This window comes from Salmo salar, chromosome ssa14 (genome assembly GCF_905237065.1).
Source record: "Salmo salar chromosome ssa14, Ssal_v3.1, whole genome shotgun sequence".
In the NCBI taxonomy this organism is placed as follows: domain Eukaryota; kingdom Metazoa; phylum Chordata; class Actinopteri; order Salmoniformes; family Salmonidae; genus Salmo; species Salmo salar.
The window spans coordinates 48,182,957-48,203,686 of record NC_059455.1 but is presented as its reverse complement, the minus strand read 5'-3'; the positions used below and the strand labels follow the sequence as shown (position 1 = coordinate 48,203,686).

General features: G+C 44.5%; 1 protein-coding gene across 1 annotated transcript in view; it reads left to right on the top strand.

Annotated features, from left to right (window-relative positions):
- Positions 1–7,812, top strand: part of LOC106569759 (activin receptor type-2B) — a 29,065-nt gene extending 21,253 nt beyond the window's left edge. Inside the window, exons 5-11 of the mRNA XM_014141347.2 lie at positions 359–502; positions 629–772; positions 930–1,078; positions 1,179–1,293; positions 1,608–1,746; positions 2,021–2,151; positions 4,549–7,812. Of these exons, the coding sequence (XP_013996822.1) occupies positions 359–502; positions 629–772; positions 930–1,078; positions 1,179–1,293; positions 1,608–1,746; positions 2,021–2,151; positions 4,549–4,746 (1,020 nt within the window). The 3' untranslated portion in view covers positions 4,747–7,812. The remainder of the gene's footprint in view (positions 1–358; positions 503–628; positions 773–929; positions 1,079–1,178; positions 1,294–1,607; positions 1,747–2,020; positions 2,152–4,548) is intronic.
- Positions 7,813–20,730: the final 12,918 nt, after the last annotated feature.

The following is a 20,730-nucleotide window of genomic DNA, read 5'->3' as shown; positions in this document are numbered from 1 at the left end:
AAAGATCTGATCTGATTGGTCAAAAGACAAATGATTGGCAAAATATCAGAATTGGGCTGCCTGTGTAAACACAACCCAACACATAAAGAAGATCAAGGAAAGTATCAGAGAATCGATAGAATGCGATATTTACATTTTTACATTTTTAGTCATTTAGCAGACGCTCTTATCCAGAGCGACTTACAGTAGTGAATGCATACATTTATACATTTTTTTTCTCCGTACTGGTCCCCCGTGGGAATCGAACCCACAACCCTCGCGTTGCAAACACCATGCTCTACCAACTTAGCCACATGGGACCTGATATGTACTTGTTCGTCAGGTTGTAGTGTTTTCTCCCCTCTCCCCTGTCTGTCAGGACCCTCGGCAAACCCCTCCATCTCCCGTGGTGGGGCTGAAGCCTCTGCAGTTACTGGAGGTGAAAGCTAGGGGGCGCTTCGGCTGTGTGTGGAAGGCTCAGCTGATGAGTGAATACGTGGCTGTAAAGGTCTTCCCTGTTCAGGTGAGACATGCAAGGGCTTTAGTCTATGGCAGGGGCATGGAATTCATTTTGCCCAACACTCTAACCATTAGGCTACCTACCGCCCTGTAAGTTTCTATTATGACATATGATTGTATGGGTGTGCAGGACAAGCAGTCGTGGCAGAATGAGAAAGATATCTTCCTGACTCCTGGTATGAGACATGAGAACCTGCTTCGTTACATCGCTGCAGAGAAACACAGCAGCAACATGGAGACTGAGCTCTGGCTCATCATGGAGTTCCACGAACGGGTGAGATATACAGCCAATTAATCACTTCATTTATCAATAAATGAATCTATTAATTTATAGAAGAGCATGTTGTGTTTATATTGTGCTCTATTCCAGTTTGTCATCTAAGCCATAGTCAAAACCTCCTTTAACCAAGTCTGTGTGTGTGTGTGTACAGGGTTCGTTGACTGACCATCTGAAGGACAGTACGGTGACCTGGTCTGAAATGTGTCATATTGCTGAGACTATGTCCCGTGGTCTGGCTTACCTCCATGAAGACACACCCATCTACAAGGGAGAAGGCCCCAAACCCACCATCGCACACAGGTGACATCATGTGTTCTCAAAGTCAATAACTTACCTGCTTAGATAAACATAATAATATATCAAGCCTACGGGTTATATATGTATAAACTATGTTTCCCAGGGACTTCAAGAGTAAGAACGTGATGTTGAGACATGATCTGACAGCCATCATCGGAGACTTTGGTCTGGCGGTCCGGTTTGAGCCGGGGAAACCTCCAGGAGACACCCACGGACAGGTAGTTTAACACACACACACACACACACACACACACACACACACACACAGGTCTTACGATTACTTACTTGCCTTCTCTCTCTCAAAATGTTCTCTCCTTTATCTCTCCCTCTGTCTCTCGCTCGCTCTCCCTCTCTCTCTCTCTCTCTCTCCCTCTGTCTTTCCCTCTCTCTCTCTCTCCCTCTTGCTCTCCCTCTCTCTCGCTCACCTTTATCTCTCCCTCTGTCTCTCGCTCTCCTTTATCTCTTTCTCTCCTCTCTCTCTCTCTCTCTCTCTCCCTCTGTCTCTCTCTGTCGTTCGCTCTCCCTCTTCCAGGTGGGTACGTGGCGTTACATGGCCCCTGAGGTTCTAGAAGGGGCTATAAACTTCCAGAGAGACTCCTTCCTGAGGATAGATATGTATGCTATGGGGCTGGTGCTGTGGGAACTGGTGTCACGATGCATCGCCACAGACGGTGAGAATTACTGCTCAGGATCCTCCCCGTTTACAAACACATTTCTTTAGCTTTTTCAACTGCTAGACCACATCCCCCTCCAGCTCTGTTTAATGTCTAAAATATATTTTCTTATATGCCAATTGTCTACCTTGTTTTAGTTTCTGTATAAACAATACATTTACTAATAATAAACAGTGTGTTTACTAAAAACAAACGGTGCATTTACTAATAACAAACAGCCTATCAGTAACTTGTACAGCCTTTTTGTAAAACGTTTTCTTGTCTCTCTCAGATACCGTAGGGGAGTTCATGCTGCCGTTTGAGGAGGAGATTGGCCAACACACGTCTCTACAGGAACTGCAGGATGTGGTCGTTCACAAGAAGATGAGACCGGTCTTCAAGGACACCTGGCTCAAACACCCGGTCAGTAACACTGGAGTAACACTGGGATGGTACACTGTCAGGAACACTGGGATAAAATACTGGGATGGTACACTGTCAGGAACACTGGGATAAAATACTGGGATGGTACACTGTCAGGAACACTGGGATAAAATACTGGGATGGTACACTGTCAGGAACACTGGGATAAAATACTGGGATGGTACACTGTCAGGAACACTGGGATAAATACTGGGATGGAACACTGGGATAAATACTGGGATGGTACACTGTCAGTAACACTGGGATGGTACACTGTCTGGAACACTGGGATAAAATACTGGGATGGTACACTGTCAGGAACACTGGGATAAAATACTGGGATGGTACACTGTCTGGAACACTGGGATAAAATACTGGGATGGTACACTGTCAGGAACACTGGGATAAAATACTGGGATGGTACACTGTCAGGAACACTGGGATAAATACTGGGATGGTACACTGTCAGGAACACTGGGATAAATACTGGGATGGAACACTGGGATAAATACTGGGATGGTACACTGTCAGTAACACTGGGATGGTACACTGTCTGGAACACTGGGATAAAATACTGGGATGGTACACTGTCTGTAACACTGGGATGGTACACTGTCTGGAACACTGGGATAAAATACTGGGATGGTACACTGTCAGGAACACTGGGATAAAATACTGGGATGGTACACTGTCAGGAACACTGGGATAAATACTGGGATGGTACACTGTCAGGAACACTGGGATAAATACTGGGATGGAACACTGGGATAAATACTGGGATGGTACACTGTCAGTAACACTGGGATGGTACACTGTCTGGAACACTGGGATAAAATACTGGGATGGTACACTGTCAGTAACACTGGGATGGTACACTGTCAGTAACACTGGGATGATACACTGTCTGGAACACTGGGATAAAATACTGGGATGGTACACTGTCTGGAACACTGGGATAAAATACTGGGATGGTACACTGTCAGTAACACTGGGATGGTACACTGTCAGTAACACTGGGATGATACACTGTCTGGAACACTGGGATAAAATACTGGGATGGTACACTGTCTGGAACACTGGGATAAAATACTGGGATGGTACACTGTCAGGAACACTGGGATAAAATACTGGGATGGTACACTGTCAGGAACACTGGGATAAATACTGGGATGGAACACTGTCAGTAACACTGGGATAAATACTGGGATGGTACACTGTCAGGAACACTGGGATAAATACTGGGATGGTACACTGTCAGGAACACTGGGATAAACACTGTGATGGTACACTGTCAGGAACACTGGGATAAACACTGTGATGGTACACTGTCAGTAACACTGGGATGGTACACTGTCTGGAACACTGGGATAAAATACTGGGATGGTACACTGTCAGGAACACTGGGATAAAATACTGGGATGGTACACTGTCAGGAACACTGGGATAAAATACTGGGATGGTACACTGTCAGGAACACTGGGATAAAATACTGGGATGGTACACTGTCAGGAACACTGGGATAAAATACTGGGATGGTACACTGTCAGGAACACTGGGATAAATACTGGGATGGTACACTGTCAGGAACACTGGGATAAATACTGGGATGGTACACTGTCAGTAACACTGGGATAAATACTGGGATGGTACACTGTCAGGAACACTGGGATAAATACTGGGATGGTACACTGTCAGTAACACTGGGATGGTACACTGTCAGTAACACTGGGATGGTACACTGTCAGGAACACTGGGATAAAATACTGGGATGGTACACTGTCAGGAACACTGGGATAAAATACTGGGATGGTACACTGTCAGGAACACTGGGATAAAATACTGGAATGGTACACTGTCAGGAACACTGGGATAAAATACTGGAATGGTACACTGTCAGGAACACTGGGATAAAATACTGGGATGGTACACTGTCAGGAACACTGGGAGAATACACTGGGATAATACACTGGGATAGTAACACTAGGATGGTACACTGTCAGTAACACTGGGAGAATACACTGATAATACACTGGGATAGTAACACTAGGATGGTACACTGGGAGAATACACTGTGATAATACACTGGGATAGTAACACTAGGATTGTACACTGTCAGTAACAGTAGAGCAGTGGTTCCAACTCCAGTCCTCCTGTACCCCCACCAACACTAATATCTGTTGTACTTCCTCCATAAACTCACCTGATTCAACACATGAAGAGCTTGATGATTATTTGACCAGTTGAATCAGGTGTGTTTGACCGGGGCCACGACAACAATGTGTTCTGTTTGGGGGGAACTGGAGGACTGGAGAAAATATTCAACTCTTTGTTTATTAGCCTTTTATATTGTATTTCCTGTAACCTCCTGGTTTCTTGCTGTGTGTGTCGGTGCTGTAGGGTCTGTCTCAGTTGTGTGAGACTATAGAGGAGTGTTGGGACCATGACGCCGAGGCTCGTCTCTCCGCCGGCTGTGTTGAGGAACGCATCTCCCAGATCACCAGGACAACCGTCGGCGCTACCTCAGACTGCCCAGTTGCCGTAGTAATGTCGGTAACCGACGACGATGACCTACCTCCCAAAGAGTCCAGCACCTGAGTTCTGTGTTACTGTGACGTCAGAGCAGTGACGTCATCACGGAAGCGGAACGATGCTCCAGCCTAAACTCTTAAACAACTTGAATACAGCTGCTATTTTTATAATCTTAATATTGGTATTATTGTTTTTAAGACTTTTTTTATGTTATTTTGGATCAAGTCTTCTCTTCCAACCGTCTTCTGTAGTTTTCACTGAGAAAAGAATATGACAGAAATAAGCTATATGTTGGGCAAGACCTCTCAAAGACCTCTCTAAGATATTAACTTGTTAAATCTTCTATTCAGTCAATACCTCATGTTGTATTTAGTGGGTTTGATTATTACCTCATTCTGTCGTCTGGTCAAGATGGCGGCCAGCCAAAGAAAGCTAACCGTATTCCAAACCTCTGACGTGACGATGCACAACACACAGTCTGGACGATGGACAGTATGTATACATACACACACACATACATCCCGGACTATACACACACACACACACACACACACACACATACATCCCGGACTATACACACACATACATCCCGGATTATACACACTCATACACACACAGCCCAGACGATAGACCGTGTGTATATATACACACACACACACACACACGGCCCAGACGTTAGCTTACACACTGTAGATCCACAGGACTCATGTCCGATGAACCACGAGACTGTTCCAACGTATTTATCTTCCTCGGGATGAAACGTTGCTCTTTACTCAGAGTTCTGTCTTCCGTCTTTGTTTGGCTACGAACGCCTTTTGAAATAACGATACAGACATCTGAACCAACCCTCCATATAGCCTCTCGATCATTGCTATTCTGGATCCTTGGGACGTCCCTACTCTAAACCCAGGGCCTAACAGTAGAGTAGAGCAGCGTTTACAGTTAACAGGGGGGCAAGAGGACCAGACGCTACGCAGGAGTAGCATTGGACGAACGGACTTGGAAAGGATTAGGACAAAAATACACTTCTGGTTTTGGATTAGAATTACTACATCTCAGGATTCCAGCCTTTTGGAAAAATGTTCTACACATGTAGAGAAGCCAAGCTATCAGGGTTTCATTGGACACACCTTTTACCTGACATTTACTAAATTAAATCTGAAATTTAAATGTTATACATTCTGGATGTAACTTTTCTTTGTGCGTATGTGTTTTGTGTGTGTGTGCTTGTGGAATAGACTGAGAGGAGTATTTTTGTATTTTTTTTGTCTGAACAGCAGTTGAAGCTGTGAATAAGTATTTGTTATTGAAGGGCCATGCTTGAGTTGGTTACAAGTCTCTGTTTTTTTTTTCTTCCTCTCTGTCTGCTCAGTTAGACCAGTTTCACAAAGCTATGATTTCCATTCTTTTAATTTGGAAACAAATTGTCTGACTTGTGAGACTACGTTTCAGTTACCTCAGAAACATGTATGTTATTCAGATACCTCAGCAACCTGTATGTCATGCAAGGAAAAACTAAACTCAGTGGCCTTTATTTCAGTTGCATACCAGACTAGCCTGGTTCCAGATCTGTTTGTGCTTCCTTGCCAACTCCTATGGTCATAACAACACAAACACACCTGGAACCAGGCTAATATGACCAGACTATAACAAACTAGTGAATATCCACACAATGCTGTTGATACTCACTACCAGGGTTGGGATCCAGGGGCGGACTGGCAATCTGGCATTTCGGGCAAATTCCATATGGGCTGGTCCATTTTTAGCCCAGTGGGCCTGTCTAACTTGTTGTTTTATTGAGCAAAAATGATAATTATCTGGTTAATAATGGGGCCTAATGGGCCGGTGTGGTGGTCTTGAAGTGGAAGTCTACGCAGGATTGATGAATTAATCCCGCCATACAGCACCCGCTTACACAACCGCTGGCTTTCTGTCCCGACTCCTACCCACTACCGCAAGAACTGGTCCCGTACCCAACGGCAAGAACTGGTCCCGAACCCAACCGCAGTCCCGCAATGGGACTTTAGGCGTATGTGACGAAGCAGCTCACTTGCCAGCAATGGTTCGAAGTAATTTTGCACCCTGTAGGCAATAGCAAAATGCGCAAAAATAATCAAAGAAATAAGTTAAATTACCAGACATTCTCACGTGGCCCATTTTTATATTAGGCTATTGGTATTACTGCGATATATCAGCCAATAGACCTAGACGTAGTTTGAAGAGAGCAGTGTTGGAGAGACTGGCACTTTGTCCCGTTTTATAAGCGTACCCTGGGACCTGCGGGTCCCGACAGAGATCATTGCCTGCGTGGTCAGCATTTTTCATGCTGCAGTTGGGTGCAGCCCTTTTACCTTGAGGGGAAAAATGGTCTGGTTTTGGGCCTTCAAGCATCAAAAAAATTGCCTTGGTGGGGGCCGCAAGGAAAATAATGGGCTGGTGTGGGGGCCTCCATGGAATAAAATAGTCCAGTGTTTGAAATGCCAGGGCTGATTTCTGGTCCCAGTCCGCCCATGTTAGGATGAATTCCATTTAAATTCCTATCAGTTCAGATTGGAATTTCCAATGGCAAATTTTCCTAATTAAAAAGCATTGAAGAGAAATGGAATTTCATTGTACTTCCTGAAATGGAATTGACCCCTACCGTGCTCATTACTCAAGGGTCCTCAACGATAGATAATGTTGATGACGTCATGTATTCTCTGTTCTGTGTTGTTTTTTTAAAACTGACAACTCTCTGTGAATGTACTGTAAGTGAAGCTCATTGTAATAATAAGGTGTCTTTTATGTTAGTTCTCAACTGTTTACTCTCTGACATCACATATACCTCAGGCTTTTATACAGATTAATTAATATCTCTGTTATATCATGTTACGTATCCTGTTTTAGTAGTTGATATATTTTACTGCAAGTTTTACTTTTTATTTTTATGTACCATGGAGATTTCAAATTCTATCAGACTGACTAGTTGCATATAGGAAGTGTTTAATGTTGTTCAACTCAAATTAGAGGCTGGAACTTGGTTTGTAAATACTTGTTGTTGTAATGTACACAGTGGCAGAACACTGATTTTACACCGTATCTTGTTGGGAAAATAATGTTTTTCATTTTACTTGATTGAAAGGGGAAGTTGAAGAGTGTCTCTGTGTTTTCTATTTAATTTTCTAAATATCATTGTTCTCCCCTAAATAATGTAACGGGACGCTGCACCACCTTGTGGGCTGGCTGCGCCACTATGCAATTTATATGGTACCAGTCAAAAGTTTGGACACACCTACTCAAAGGGTTTTTCTTTATTTTTACTATTTTCTACATTGTAGAATAATAGTAAAGACATCAAAACTGTGTGTGTGTGGAGTCATGTAGTAACCAAAAATCTGTTAAACCAAAATATATTTACGATTCTTGATGACAGCTTTGCACCTGGGTTTTTCGCAACTGACTTCATGAGGTAGTCACCTGAAATGCTTTTCCAACAGTCTTGAAGGAGTTCCCACATATGCTGAGCACTTGTTGGTTGCTTTTCCTTCACTCTGCGGTCCAACTCATCCTAAACCATCTTAATTGGGTTGAGGTCGGGTGATTGTGGTGGCCAGGTCATCTGATGCAGCACTCCATCACTCTCCTTGTTAAAATGGCCCTTACACAGCCTGGAGGTGTTTTGGGTCATTGTCCTGTTGAAAAACAAATGATATTCCCACTAAGCACAAACCAGATGGGATGGTGTATCGCTGCAGAATGCTGTGGGAGCCATGCTGGTTAAGTGTGCCTTGAATTCTAAATAAATCACTGACAGTGTCACCAGCAAAGCACCATCACACCTCCTCCTCCATACTTCACGATGGGAACCACACATGCAGAGATCATCTGTTCACCTTCTCTGCGTCTCACAAAGACACGGTGGTTGGAACCACATCTAAAATTTGGACTCATCAGACCAAAGGACAGATTTCCACTGGTCTAATGTCTACTGCTCGTGTTTCTTGGCCCAAGCAAGTCTCTTCTTATTATTGGTGTCCTTTAGTAGTGGTTTCTTTGAAACAATTCAACCGTGAAGGCCTGATTCACGCAGTCTCCTCTGAACAGTTGATGTTGAGATGTTTCTGTTACTTGAAGTCTGAAGCATTTATTTGGGCTGCAATCTGAGGTGAAGTTCACTCTACTGAACTTATCCTCTGCAGCAGAGGTAACTCTGGGTCTTACTTTCCTGTGGCGGTCCTCATGAGAGCCAGTTTCATCAGTGCTTGATGGTTTTTGTGTCTGCACTTGGAAGAAAAGTTCAAAGTTCTTAATTTTCCAGATTGACTGACCTTCATGTCTTAAAGTAAAGATGGACTGTCGTTTCTCTTTGCTTATTTGAGCTGTTCTTGTGATAATATGGACTTGGTCTTTTACCAAATAGGGCTATCTTCTGTATACCACGCCTACCTTGTCACAACACAACTGATTGGCTCAAATGCATTAAGAAGGAAAGTAATTCCACAAATTAACTTTTAACAAGGCAGACCTGTTAATTGAAATGCATTCCAGGTGACTACCTCATGAAGCTGGTTGAGAGAATGCCAAGAGTGTGCAAAGCTGTCATCAAGGAAAAGGGTGTCTACTTTAAAGAATATCAAATATAAAATATTTTGATTTGTTTAACACTTTCGGTTACATGATTCCATATGTGTTATTTCATAGTTTTGATGTCTTCACTATTATTCTACAATGTAGAAAATAGTAAAAATAAAGGAAAAACCCTTGAATGAGGTGTGTCCAAACTTCTGACTGGTAGTGTGTGTATGTATGTGAGACATTTTATTTGTTATCATTTTAGGCAATGTTTTGCTCTAGATTGCAGGAAATGGCAGTTACATCTCAGAGTCCAAAATCCTGGCGGAGAACCCTGAAATATGGTTTCGTGTTATTGATTTTTATAATATGTACGATTGGTATGAGTGGCTCGGGGTCAAAAGCTATGCAGCTAGTGCTTACATTTCACGCTAAGGTAATATGTTGCTAGATTGTGTAATGAACCCGATGGGAGACAGAGAGCTGGGTGCAGCAGGTGTTTATTGCAGAGGACCACAGGAGGAGGCAGGTAGCTGGGTCCAGGGCCAGGCAGAAGGTCATACACAGGGGGTCCAAAAGGACAACAGTACAGGCAGGGAAAAGGCTAGTAACGTAGTCCGGGAGATCAGGCAATAGGTAGATAACAGGCTAAAGTACAGGCAGGGAATAGGCAAAAACTATCATACACGGGAGAAGTAAATCACAGGGAAAACCAGAGCTCTGAAAGACATGTCACAAAACAAACAATACCTCACAATGATGGGGTGCAAAGATCTGAACTAAATAGTGTGTGATAATGACATACAGGTGTGTGAACAGGTGATCAGAATTCAGTTGATTGGGATCTGGAAAGTGAGCTGTGTTCAGGGGATCTAGGTGTTTTTAGAGTGTGAGCTGGAAAGTGAGCTGCGTTCAGGGGATCTAGGTGTTTGAGGGTGTGAGCTGGAAGCAGACGTTACAGATTGGCCCTATCTAGAAGAGACCCCTACCCCCTGCTCTTGAGTCTAGACCCTTGTGTGGATCTTGGAGAATTGTATATGTGTATAAGTAATATGGTAATAACACCACTTTGGCCTCTGACAGGATAGGTGAAAGTTACACCCTATTCCTATCCAATCACCTCTGATCTAAGGTTTAGACTTGAGTAGGGGCTAGGGTTGTTTCTGGGCGGGGCTAGATTGTTTTGTGATGTCACTGGTGATCACCCAATATTTTCTACCTGCCAGTAACAACATTATCATGCTCTAGTAATGTTTCAATACCAGTAGCGGTAGTTATGGCTCAGCCAGGTTTGACTGTTGTGGTAGTTATGGCTCAGCCAGGTTTGACTGTAACGGTAGTTATGGCTCAGCCGGGTTTGACTGTAGCGGTAGTTATGGCTCAGCCAGGTTTGACTGTAACGGTAGTTATGGCTCAGCCGGGTTTGACTGTAGCGGTAGTTATGGCTCAGCCAGGTTTGACTGTAACGGTAGTTATGGCTCAGCCGGGTTTGACTGTAGCAGTAGTTATGGCTCAGCCGGGTTTGACTGTAGTGGTAGTTATGGCTCAGCCGGGTTTGACTGTAGCGGTAGTTATGGCTCAGCCAGGTTTGACTGTAACGGTAGTTATGGCTCAGCCGGGTTTGACTGTAGCAGTAGTTATGGCTCAGCCGGGTTTGACTGTAGTGGTAGTTATTGCTCAGCCAGGTTTGACTGTAGCGGTAGTTATGGCTCAGCCGGGTTTGACTGTAGCAGTAGTTATGGCTCAGCCGGGTTTGACTGTAGTGGTAGTTATTGCTCAGCCGGGTTTGACTGTAGCGGTAGTTATGGCTCAGCCGGGTTTGACTGTAGCGGTAGTTATTGCTCAGCCGGGTTTGACTGTAGTGGTAGTTATTGCTCAGCCGGGTTTGACTGTAGTGGTAGTTATGGCTCAGCCGGGTTTGACTGTAGTGGTAGTTATGGCTCAGCCAGGTTTGAGGATTCTCATCTTCATCTTTTTGTGTTTTTGTTTTATATCCCTCAAAGTCATTAAACATAACAATGTTATATTCTCTAGCAGCTTCCTACCTAGTGTAGTGTCGTAAACCATGGTCACAGATACTGGATATGTAGTGTATTTCTAGAAGTGTTCTATCTTCTATACCAGCAAATGGCAAGCTATGGTTTTTCCTTCTTGGAGGAATGTTTAAAACTGTTACGGGTGCAATCTGAACCCCGTTCTCCTGCTCAGGAAACCAACGTGTTAACCATCAGGCCATGAGGATTCCCACACACCACCCCAACGTGTTAACCATGAGGCCATGAGGATTCCCACACACCACCCCAACGTGTTAACCATGAGGCCAGGAGGATTCCCACACACCAACCCAACGTGTTAACCATCAGGCCAGAAGTATTCCCACACACCACCCCAACGTGTTAACCATCAGACCAGGAGTATTCCCACACATCAACCCAACGTGTTAACCATCAGACCAGGAGTATTCCCACACACCACCCCAACGTGTTGTTAACCATCAGACCAGGAGTATTCCCACACACCACCCCAACGTGTTAACCATCAGACCAGGAGTATTCCCACACACCACCCCAACGTGTTGTTAACCATCAGACCAGGAGTATTCCCACACACCACCCCAACGTGTTGTTAACCATCAGACCAGGAGTATTCCCACACACCAACCCAACTTGTTAACCATCAGACCAGGAGTATTCCCACACACCACCCCAACGTGTTGTTAACCATCAGACCAGGAGTATTCCCTCGCACCAACCCAACGTGTTAACCATCAGACCAGGAGTATTCCCACACACCAACCCAACGTGTTAACCATCAGACCAGGAGTATTCCCACACATCACCCCAACGTATCAACCATCAGACCAGGAGTATTCCCACACACCACCCCAACGTGTTGTTAACCATCAGACCAGGAGTATTCCCACACACCACCCCAACGTGTTAACCATCAGACCAGGAGGATTCCCACACACCAACCCAACGTGTTAACCATCAGACCAGGAGTATTCCCACACACCACCCCAACGTGTTAACCATCAGACCAGGAGTATTCCCACACACCACCCCAACGTGTTGTTAACCATCAGACCAGGAGTATTCCCACACACCAACCCAACGTGTTAACCATCAGGCCAGGAGTATTCCCACACACCAACCCAACGTGTTGTTAACCATCAGACCAGGAGTATTCCCACACACCACCCCAACGTGTTAACCATCAGACCAGGAGTATTCCCACACACCACCCCAACGTGTTGTTAACCATCAGACCAGGAGTATTCCCACACACCACCCCAACGTGTTGTTAACCATCAGACCAGGAGTATTCCCACACACCACCCCAACGTGTTAACCATCAGACCAGGAGTATTCCCACACACCACCCCAACGTGTTGTTAACCATCAGACCAGGAGTATTCCCACACACCACCCCAACGTGTTGTTAACCATCAGACCAGGAGTATTCCCACACACCACCCCAACGTGTTGTTAACCATCAGACCAGGAGTATTCCCACACACCAACCCAACGTGTTGTTAACCATCAGACCAGGAGTATTCCCACACACCACCCCAACGTGTTGTTAACCATCAGACCAGGAGTATTCCCTCGCACCAACCCAACGTGTTAACCATCAGACCAGGAGTATTCCCACACACCAACCCAACGTGTTAACCATCAGACCAGGAGTATTCCCACACATCACCCCAACGTATCAACCATCAGACCAGGAGTATTCCCACACACCACCCCAACGTGTTGTTAACCATCAGACCAGGAGTATTCCCACACACCAACCCAACGTGTTAACCATCAGACCAGGAGTATTCCCACACATCACCCCAACGTATCAACCATCAGACCAGGAGTATTCCCACACACCACCCCAACGTGTTGTTAACCATCAGACCAGGAGTATTCCCACACACCACCCCAACGTGTTAACCATCAGACCAGGAGGATTCCCACACACCAACCCAACGTGTTAACCATCAACCAGGACCACTGTTAACCACAACCAGAGTATTCCCCCCACGTGTTGTTAACCATCAGACCAGGAGTATTCCCACACACCAACCCAACGTGTTAACCATCAGACCAGGAGTATTCCCTCGCACCAACCCAACGTGTTAACCATCAGACCAGGAGTATTCCCTCGCACCAACCCAACGTGTTAACCATTAGACTTAGAGGAAATTTCCCCTGTGGGCCGAGTGTGAGAATGATTTTCAAGTCGTAGGCAGGTCTACCTCATCACGAACATCCACTTAGCTAACACCTGAGAATAGATAGGTGTCTGTCAGTACAATTATCCCAGGGAGCGAGTCGGTAGCCTTTCCCAGGGTCGGTAGCCTTTCCCAGGGTCGGTAGCCATTCTCAGGGTCGGTAGCCTTTCCCAGGGTCGGTAGCCATTCTCAGGGTCGGTAGCCATTCTCAGGGTCCCTGAAAGGAACACTGTTCTAGAATACACCGGGGTTATTCACTCGGAACCAAACGGAAGTAAACTGGATGAAATGGAGATGGACTAACCTGAACTTGTCCAATAAGAAATACTCATTTTAGCCTGCAAATTTTTTTTGCTACATGAATACACCCCTTTGGATAAAACAACAGTGAATAAATATTCTCACATACAGCTTCAGATTTGTCAAACATGATGTTTTCCTCGTGGAGAGCTAAGGCTTTTGACTTGTCATAGCATACCTGTAAGTAACGAAGGGTCAAGCAATATATTCAGTATGCAGCAATAGTCTATGTTCAGGGTTTCATTTATGATCGATCATCTGTAAAAAAAAAAAATACAAAAATTGTATTGGCCTGTTGTCTGTAGATGTCCATGTATTACAGACAATGGATCATAGACTGTATATTTCACTAAGGCTGCATTTACACAGGCAGCCCAATTCTGATCTGTTGCCCAATTATTGGCAAACGATCTGATCTGATTGGTCAAAATACCAATTATCGACAAAGGATCAGAATTAGGCTGCCTGTCGCGCTTTTGTCGGCTATGCACCTTTTTTTAAAGGCAATGTTCCCGAATTCACTATTAAACGTCGCATATGTCAGCTCAATTGGAAATTACCTTTTAAATGTCAAGCGCAATCTACCGCTGATCGGATTGAATCCCGGCCTTACAGTACATCCAGCTTTTCTGAATAGAAATCAAGTACCTCGTCATGCAGTACCTTATAGATACTACGACACTGAACATCATCTTGTGCCATGTGTATATTATTATTTACTTGGCTGTGTAAAGGTTTCATCCTTTTTCATATTTTGGAAGATGTGAAGAAAAAATAACGTCCATTTAATTTACACTTCTTTTGATTTGTTAATTTCTATGGTGATGTGATTGGGATCAGGTCATTGGGGGGGTATTCCAGAGAGCTAGATCATTAAGTTAGCAAGCAGCTAACTCTTAATAAACAGTCACAGATATCTCTTCATTTTTCTGTTTTATTTAGAAACAGAAACTTGACTATTTGTTGTTTGAGTCAAATATACCGTGCTAATTTCAAGTGTATATTTTCTGGAAAATAGGAAGATATTTCAGAATATTTAGGACGGTTAACATGGCTAATTCATTGATCCTTCTGGAACAACCACCATGAGCCCTGTGACGTCTGTGGTTTGTATGGATAGATGAACGTCATGTTGACTACGGTGAGCCAGAACATTTAGAAATAACTAGATAAGAATGGATCCATCTTTTTGTATATTGAAATAAAAAAATAAATACTGACTATTAACCGACTGTGTGTTTATTCTCAGACCAATTCATTCCCGTGTGTGGATGTGTGCATCCATGTAGCCCCATGATCAAAAACACAACAGAACCAGTGCACACTAAAGTGGGATTCAATCCATTTAGCTGTAGATCTGGGTTATAACACACTTGACATTTTAAAGGTAATATCTGATTGAGCCAATATATGCAGTGTTTGCAGTGAATGTGGGATTGGATTGAATACCTGGCCCTACATTAAAAAGCAAATATTGATTATACTTCAAATAAAAAAGGAAAATAAGATAAGATAATTGCAAAGCATAGGCTAAAGAATACAAATCATGTGAAACAAAATAATCATATCTCACAGTATAATGTACAGTAGACTAAGTTGTAAGATGTCGACTAACCCGTAGACTGGAACTCTGTCTGTCTCATCCTAACAGGTGTGTGTGTTACTGATGATCCCCAGTAGGGGGCGGAGTCTACTCTATCTTTATAGAGATCTTCCCTGGTATGATCCTCAGATGGTGAACTTTAGAGACATGACCTACGGCTGGAAAGACTTGCTCAGTAAAGGTGTGTGTGAATGTGTGCAGGTGTGTGTTATTATCAGGGTCAGAGAATGACAGCTGTCCTCTGTCCCTGTCCAGCAGCACTCTGATCCTCTGGGGGTTTTCGTCTCATTGTGATGGAAATACCTGGCCCTGATTTTTTTTAAATAAAAAAATATATATATATTTCACCTTTATTTAACCAGGTAAGCTAGTTGAGAACAAGTTCTCATTTACAACTGCGACCTGGCCAAGATAAAGCAAAGCAGTGCGACACAAACAACAACACAGAGTTACACATGGAATAAACAAGTGTACAGTCAATAACACAATAGAAAAAAAAGAAAGTCTATATACAGTGTGTGGAAATGGCGTAAGGAGGTAAGGCAATAAAAATGCCATAGTAGCAAAGTAATTACAATTTAGCAGATTAACAATGGAGTGATAGATAAGCAGATGATGATGGTGTGTAAGTCGTGATACTGGTGTGCAAAAGAGCAGAAAAGTAAATAAAAACAATATGGGGATGAGGTAGGTAGATTGGGTGGGCTATTTACAGATGGGCTATGTACAGCTGCAGCGATCGGTTAGCTGCTCAGATAGCTGATGCAAATCAATCCCAGAACAACAGCAAAGGACCTTGTGACGATGCTGGAGGAAACAGGTACACAAAAGTATCTATATCCACAGTAAAACGAGTCCCATATCGACATAAGGCTGCTCAGCAAGGAAGAAGCCACTGCTCCAAAACCGCCATAAAAAAGCCAGACTACGGTTTTCAACTGCACATGGGGACAAAGATCGTACTTTTTGGAGAAATGTCCTCTGGTCTGATGAAACAAAAATAGAACTGTTTGGCGATAATGACCTTCATTATGTTTGGAGGAAAAAGAGAGGCTTGCAAGCCGAAGAACACCATCCCAACTGTGAAGCACAGGGGTGGCAGCATCATGTTGTGGGGGTGCTTTGCTGCAGGAGGGACTGGTGCACTTCACAAAATAGATGGCATCATGAGGGAGGAAAATTATGTGGATATATAGAAGCAACATCTCAAGACATCAGTCAGGAAGTTAAAGCTTGGTCGCAAATGGGTCTTCCAAATGGACAACGACCCCAAGCACACTTCCAAAGTTGTGGCAAAATGGCTTAAGGACCACACAGTCAAGGTATTGGAGTGGCCATCACAAAGCCCTGACCTCAATTCTATAGAAAATTTGTGGGCAGAACTGAAAAAGCATGTGCGAGCAAGGAGGCCTACAAACTTGACTCAGTTACACCAGCTCTGTCAGGAGGAATGGGCCAAAATTCACCCAACTTATTGTGGGAAGCTTGTGGAAGGCTACCCGAAACATTTGACCCAAGTTAAACAATTTAAAGGCAATGTTACCAAATACTAATTGAGTGTATGTAAACTTCTGATCCACTGGGAATGTGATGAAATAAACATTTCACATTCTTAAAATAAAGTGGTGATCCTAACTGAACTAAAACGGAATTTTTACTAGGATTAAATGTCAGGAATTGTGAAAAACTGAGTTTAAATGTATTTGGCTAAAGTGTATGTAAACCTCCAACTTCAACGGTACCAGAGCTGCAAGAAAAGTTCTATATATTATTGAAACAGTGTTGCGATTGTTTTGTGAGAATGCCAACAGGTGTGGTTCCCGTGGGGGAAAGATTCTATTGGGGAAAGATTCCCATGGAGGTTGCCTTGGAAGCCAAGAAGGGGAGTGAGGTGTGTGTGTGTGTGTGTGTGTGTGTGCTCAAACACATGCATGAAGGGGTCTGGGAGAGGAAATGTGTCCATCTGATGAATGGGCATGTGCCTGAACTTTTATACACTAATTGTAGTCTCACCCATTCATTTCTAATGGCCGATCATATTCAACCGGGAACTCCACAGGTGTATAAAAGTTAAATAAAACACCAAAAATGTAATGAAAATCATCAAAATGTATTTTGTGTGTTCAGATGCCCTGTGTGGACAAAGTAATGGAACCTTATGACAGTCAGATTAAATGAACTACATTTTTCAGAGAGAAAACTTGTAAATCGGTCCAATTCGACCAGAACACAACAGGAGGGTTAATAACTTTTCATGTTCAAAATTGTGCACTCTCCTCAAACAATAGCATGGTATTATTTCACTGTAACAGCTACTGTAAATTGGACATTGCAGTGAGATTAACAAGAATTTAAGCTTTCTGCCAATATCAGATATGTCTATGTCCTGGGAAATGTTCTTGTTACTTACAACTTCATGCTAATCGCATTAGCCTACGTTAGCTCAACCGTCCCGTGGAAGGGACACCGATCCCGAATAGGTTTAGCAAGTATAGGCTATACACACTTAGTTTGAGCATTATAGCTACATAGGCCTAAATTGTGCATTTTACAAAAATGGGACATTAATTAACAGTAATGTAGTAGGCTGTACTATTTGTGTGGGTTACTAATATCAATCAAATTTATTTATAAAGCCCTTCTTACATCAGCTCATGTCACAAAGTGCTGTACAGAAACCCAGCCTAAAATCCCAAACAGCAAGTTACACTGAACAAAAATACAAACGCAACATGTAAATCAAATATGCCAGAAATCTTCCATACGTACAAAAAAGTTTATTTCTCTGAAATTTAGCACAAATTTGTTTACATCCTCTGTTAGTGAGCATTTCTCCTTTACGAAGATAATCCATAAACCTGACAGGTGTGTCATATCAAGAAGCTGATTAAACAGCATAATCATTACACAGGTGCACGTTGTGAAGGGGACAATAAAAGACCACTCTAAAATGTGCAGTTTTGTCACACAACACAATGCCACAGATGTCTCAAGTGGAGGGGGCGTGCAATTGGCATGCTGACTGCAGGAATGTCCATTAGAGCTGTTGCCAGAAAATGTAATGTTAATTTCTCTACCATGAGCCTCCTCCAACGTCGTTTTTGAGAATTTGGAAGTACGTCCAACCGGCCTCAGAACCGCAGACCACATGTAACCACGCCAGCCCTGGACCTCCACATCCGGCTTCTTCACCTGCAGGATGGTCCGATACCAGCCACTCAGACAGCTGGTTAAAATGTGGGTTTGCACAACCATAGAGTTTCTGCACAAACTGTGAGAAACCGTCCCAGGGAAGCTCATATGCATGCTCGTCGTCCTCACCAGGGTCAGACTGCAGATCAGCGTTGTAACCTACTTCAGTTGGCAAATGCTCACCTTCGATAGCTACTGACATGCTGGAGAAGTGTGCTATTCACGGATGAATCCTGGTTTCAACAGATCCTCCTCTCCTCCCTCTCCGAGCTGGGCATCTCCGGTGCGGCCCACGCTTGGATTGCGTCCTCCCTGACAGGCCGCTCCTACCAGGTGGCGTGGCGAGAATCTGTCTCCGCACCACGTGCTCTCACCACTGGTGTCCCCCAGGGCTCTGTTCTAGGCCCTCTCCTATTCTCGCTATACACCAAGTCACTTGGCTCTGTCATATCCTCACATGGTCTCTCCTATCATTGCTATGCAGATGACACTCAATTAATCTTCTCCTTTCCCCCTTCTGATAACCAGGTGGCGAATCGCATCTCTGCATGTCTGGCAGATATATCAGTGTGAATGACAGATCACCACCTCAAGCTGAACCCCGGCAAGACGGAGCTGCTTTTCCTCCCGGGGAAGGACTGCCCGTTCCATGATCTCGCCATCACGGTTGACAACTCCATTGTGTCCTCCTCCCAGAGTGCTAAGAACCTTGGCGTGACCCTGGACAACACCCTGTCGTTCTCCACTAACATCAAGGCGGTGACCCGATCCTGTAGGTTCATGCTCTACAACATTCGCAGAGTACGACCCTGCCTCACACAAGAAGAGGCGCAGGTCCTAATCCAGGCACTTGTCATCTCCCGTCTGGATTACTGCAACTCGCTGTTGGCTGGGCTCCCTGCCTGTGCCATTAAACCCCTACAACTCATCCAGAACGCCGCAGCCTGTCTGGTGTTCAACCTCCCAAGTTCTCTCACGTCACCCCGCTCCTCCGCTCTCTCCACTGGCTTCCAGTTGAAGCTCGCATCCACTACAAGACCATGGTGCTTGCCTACGGAGCCGTGAGGGGAACGGCACCTCCGTACCTTCAGGCTCTGATCAGTCCCTACACCCAAACGAGGGCACTGCGCTCATCCACCTCTGGCCTGCTGGCCCCCCTACCTCTGAGGAAGCACAGTTCCCACTCAGTCCAGTCAAAACTGTTCCCTCACGACAAGCTCCCTCACGACGCCAGGACAGCGGAGTCAATCACCACTTTCCGGAGACACCTGAAACCCCACCTCTTTAAGGAATACCTGGGATAGGACAAAGTAATCCTTCTAACCCCCCCCTCCTAAAAGATTTAGATGCACTATTGTAAAGTGGTTGTTCCACTGGATATCATAAGGTGAATGCACCAATATGTAAGTCGCTCTGGATAAGAGCGTCTGCTAAATGACTTAAATGTAAAATGTAAATGTAAACTGTACCGGGCAGTATGGCATCGTGTAGGTGAGCGGTTCGCTGTTCACAATGTTTACATCAGAGTGCCCCATGGTGGCAGTGGGTTATGGTATGGGCAGGCATAATCTACAGACAACAAACACAATTGCATTTTATTGATGGCAATTTTAATTCACAGAGATACCGTGACAAGATCCTGAGGCCCATTGTCGTGCCTTTCATCCGCCGCCATCACCTCATGTTTCAGCATGATAATGCACAGCCCCATGTCGCTAGGATTTGTACAGAATTCCTGGAAGCTGAAAATGTCCCAGTTCTTCCATGGCCTGCATACTCACCAGACATTAGCCAGCAGCATACCACCCTGCATTCCACTGCTGGCTTGCTTCTGAAGCTATGCGGGGTTGGTCCTGGATGGGAGACCAGATGCTGCTGGAAGTGGTGTTGGAGGGCCAGTAGGAGCCACTCTTTCCTCTGGTCCCCCAAAAAATATCCCAGGGCTGTGGGGCACCCTACACTGCCCTGTGTAGGGTGCTGTCTTTTGGATGGGATGTTCAATGGGTGTCCTGACTCTCTGAGGTCATTAAAGATCCCATTGCACTTATCGTAAGAGTAGGGGTGTTAACCCGGTGTCCTGGCTAAATTCCCAATCTGGCCCTCATACCATCACGGCCACCTAATCTCCCCCAGTTTACAATTGTCTCATTTATCCCCCCTCCTCTCCCCTGTAACTATT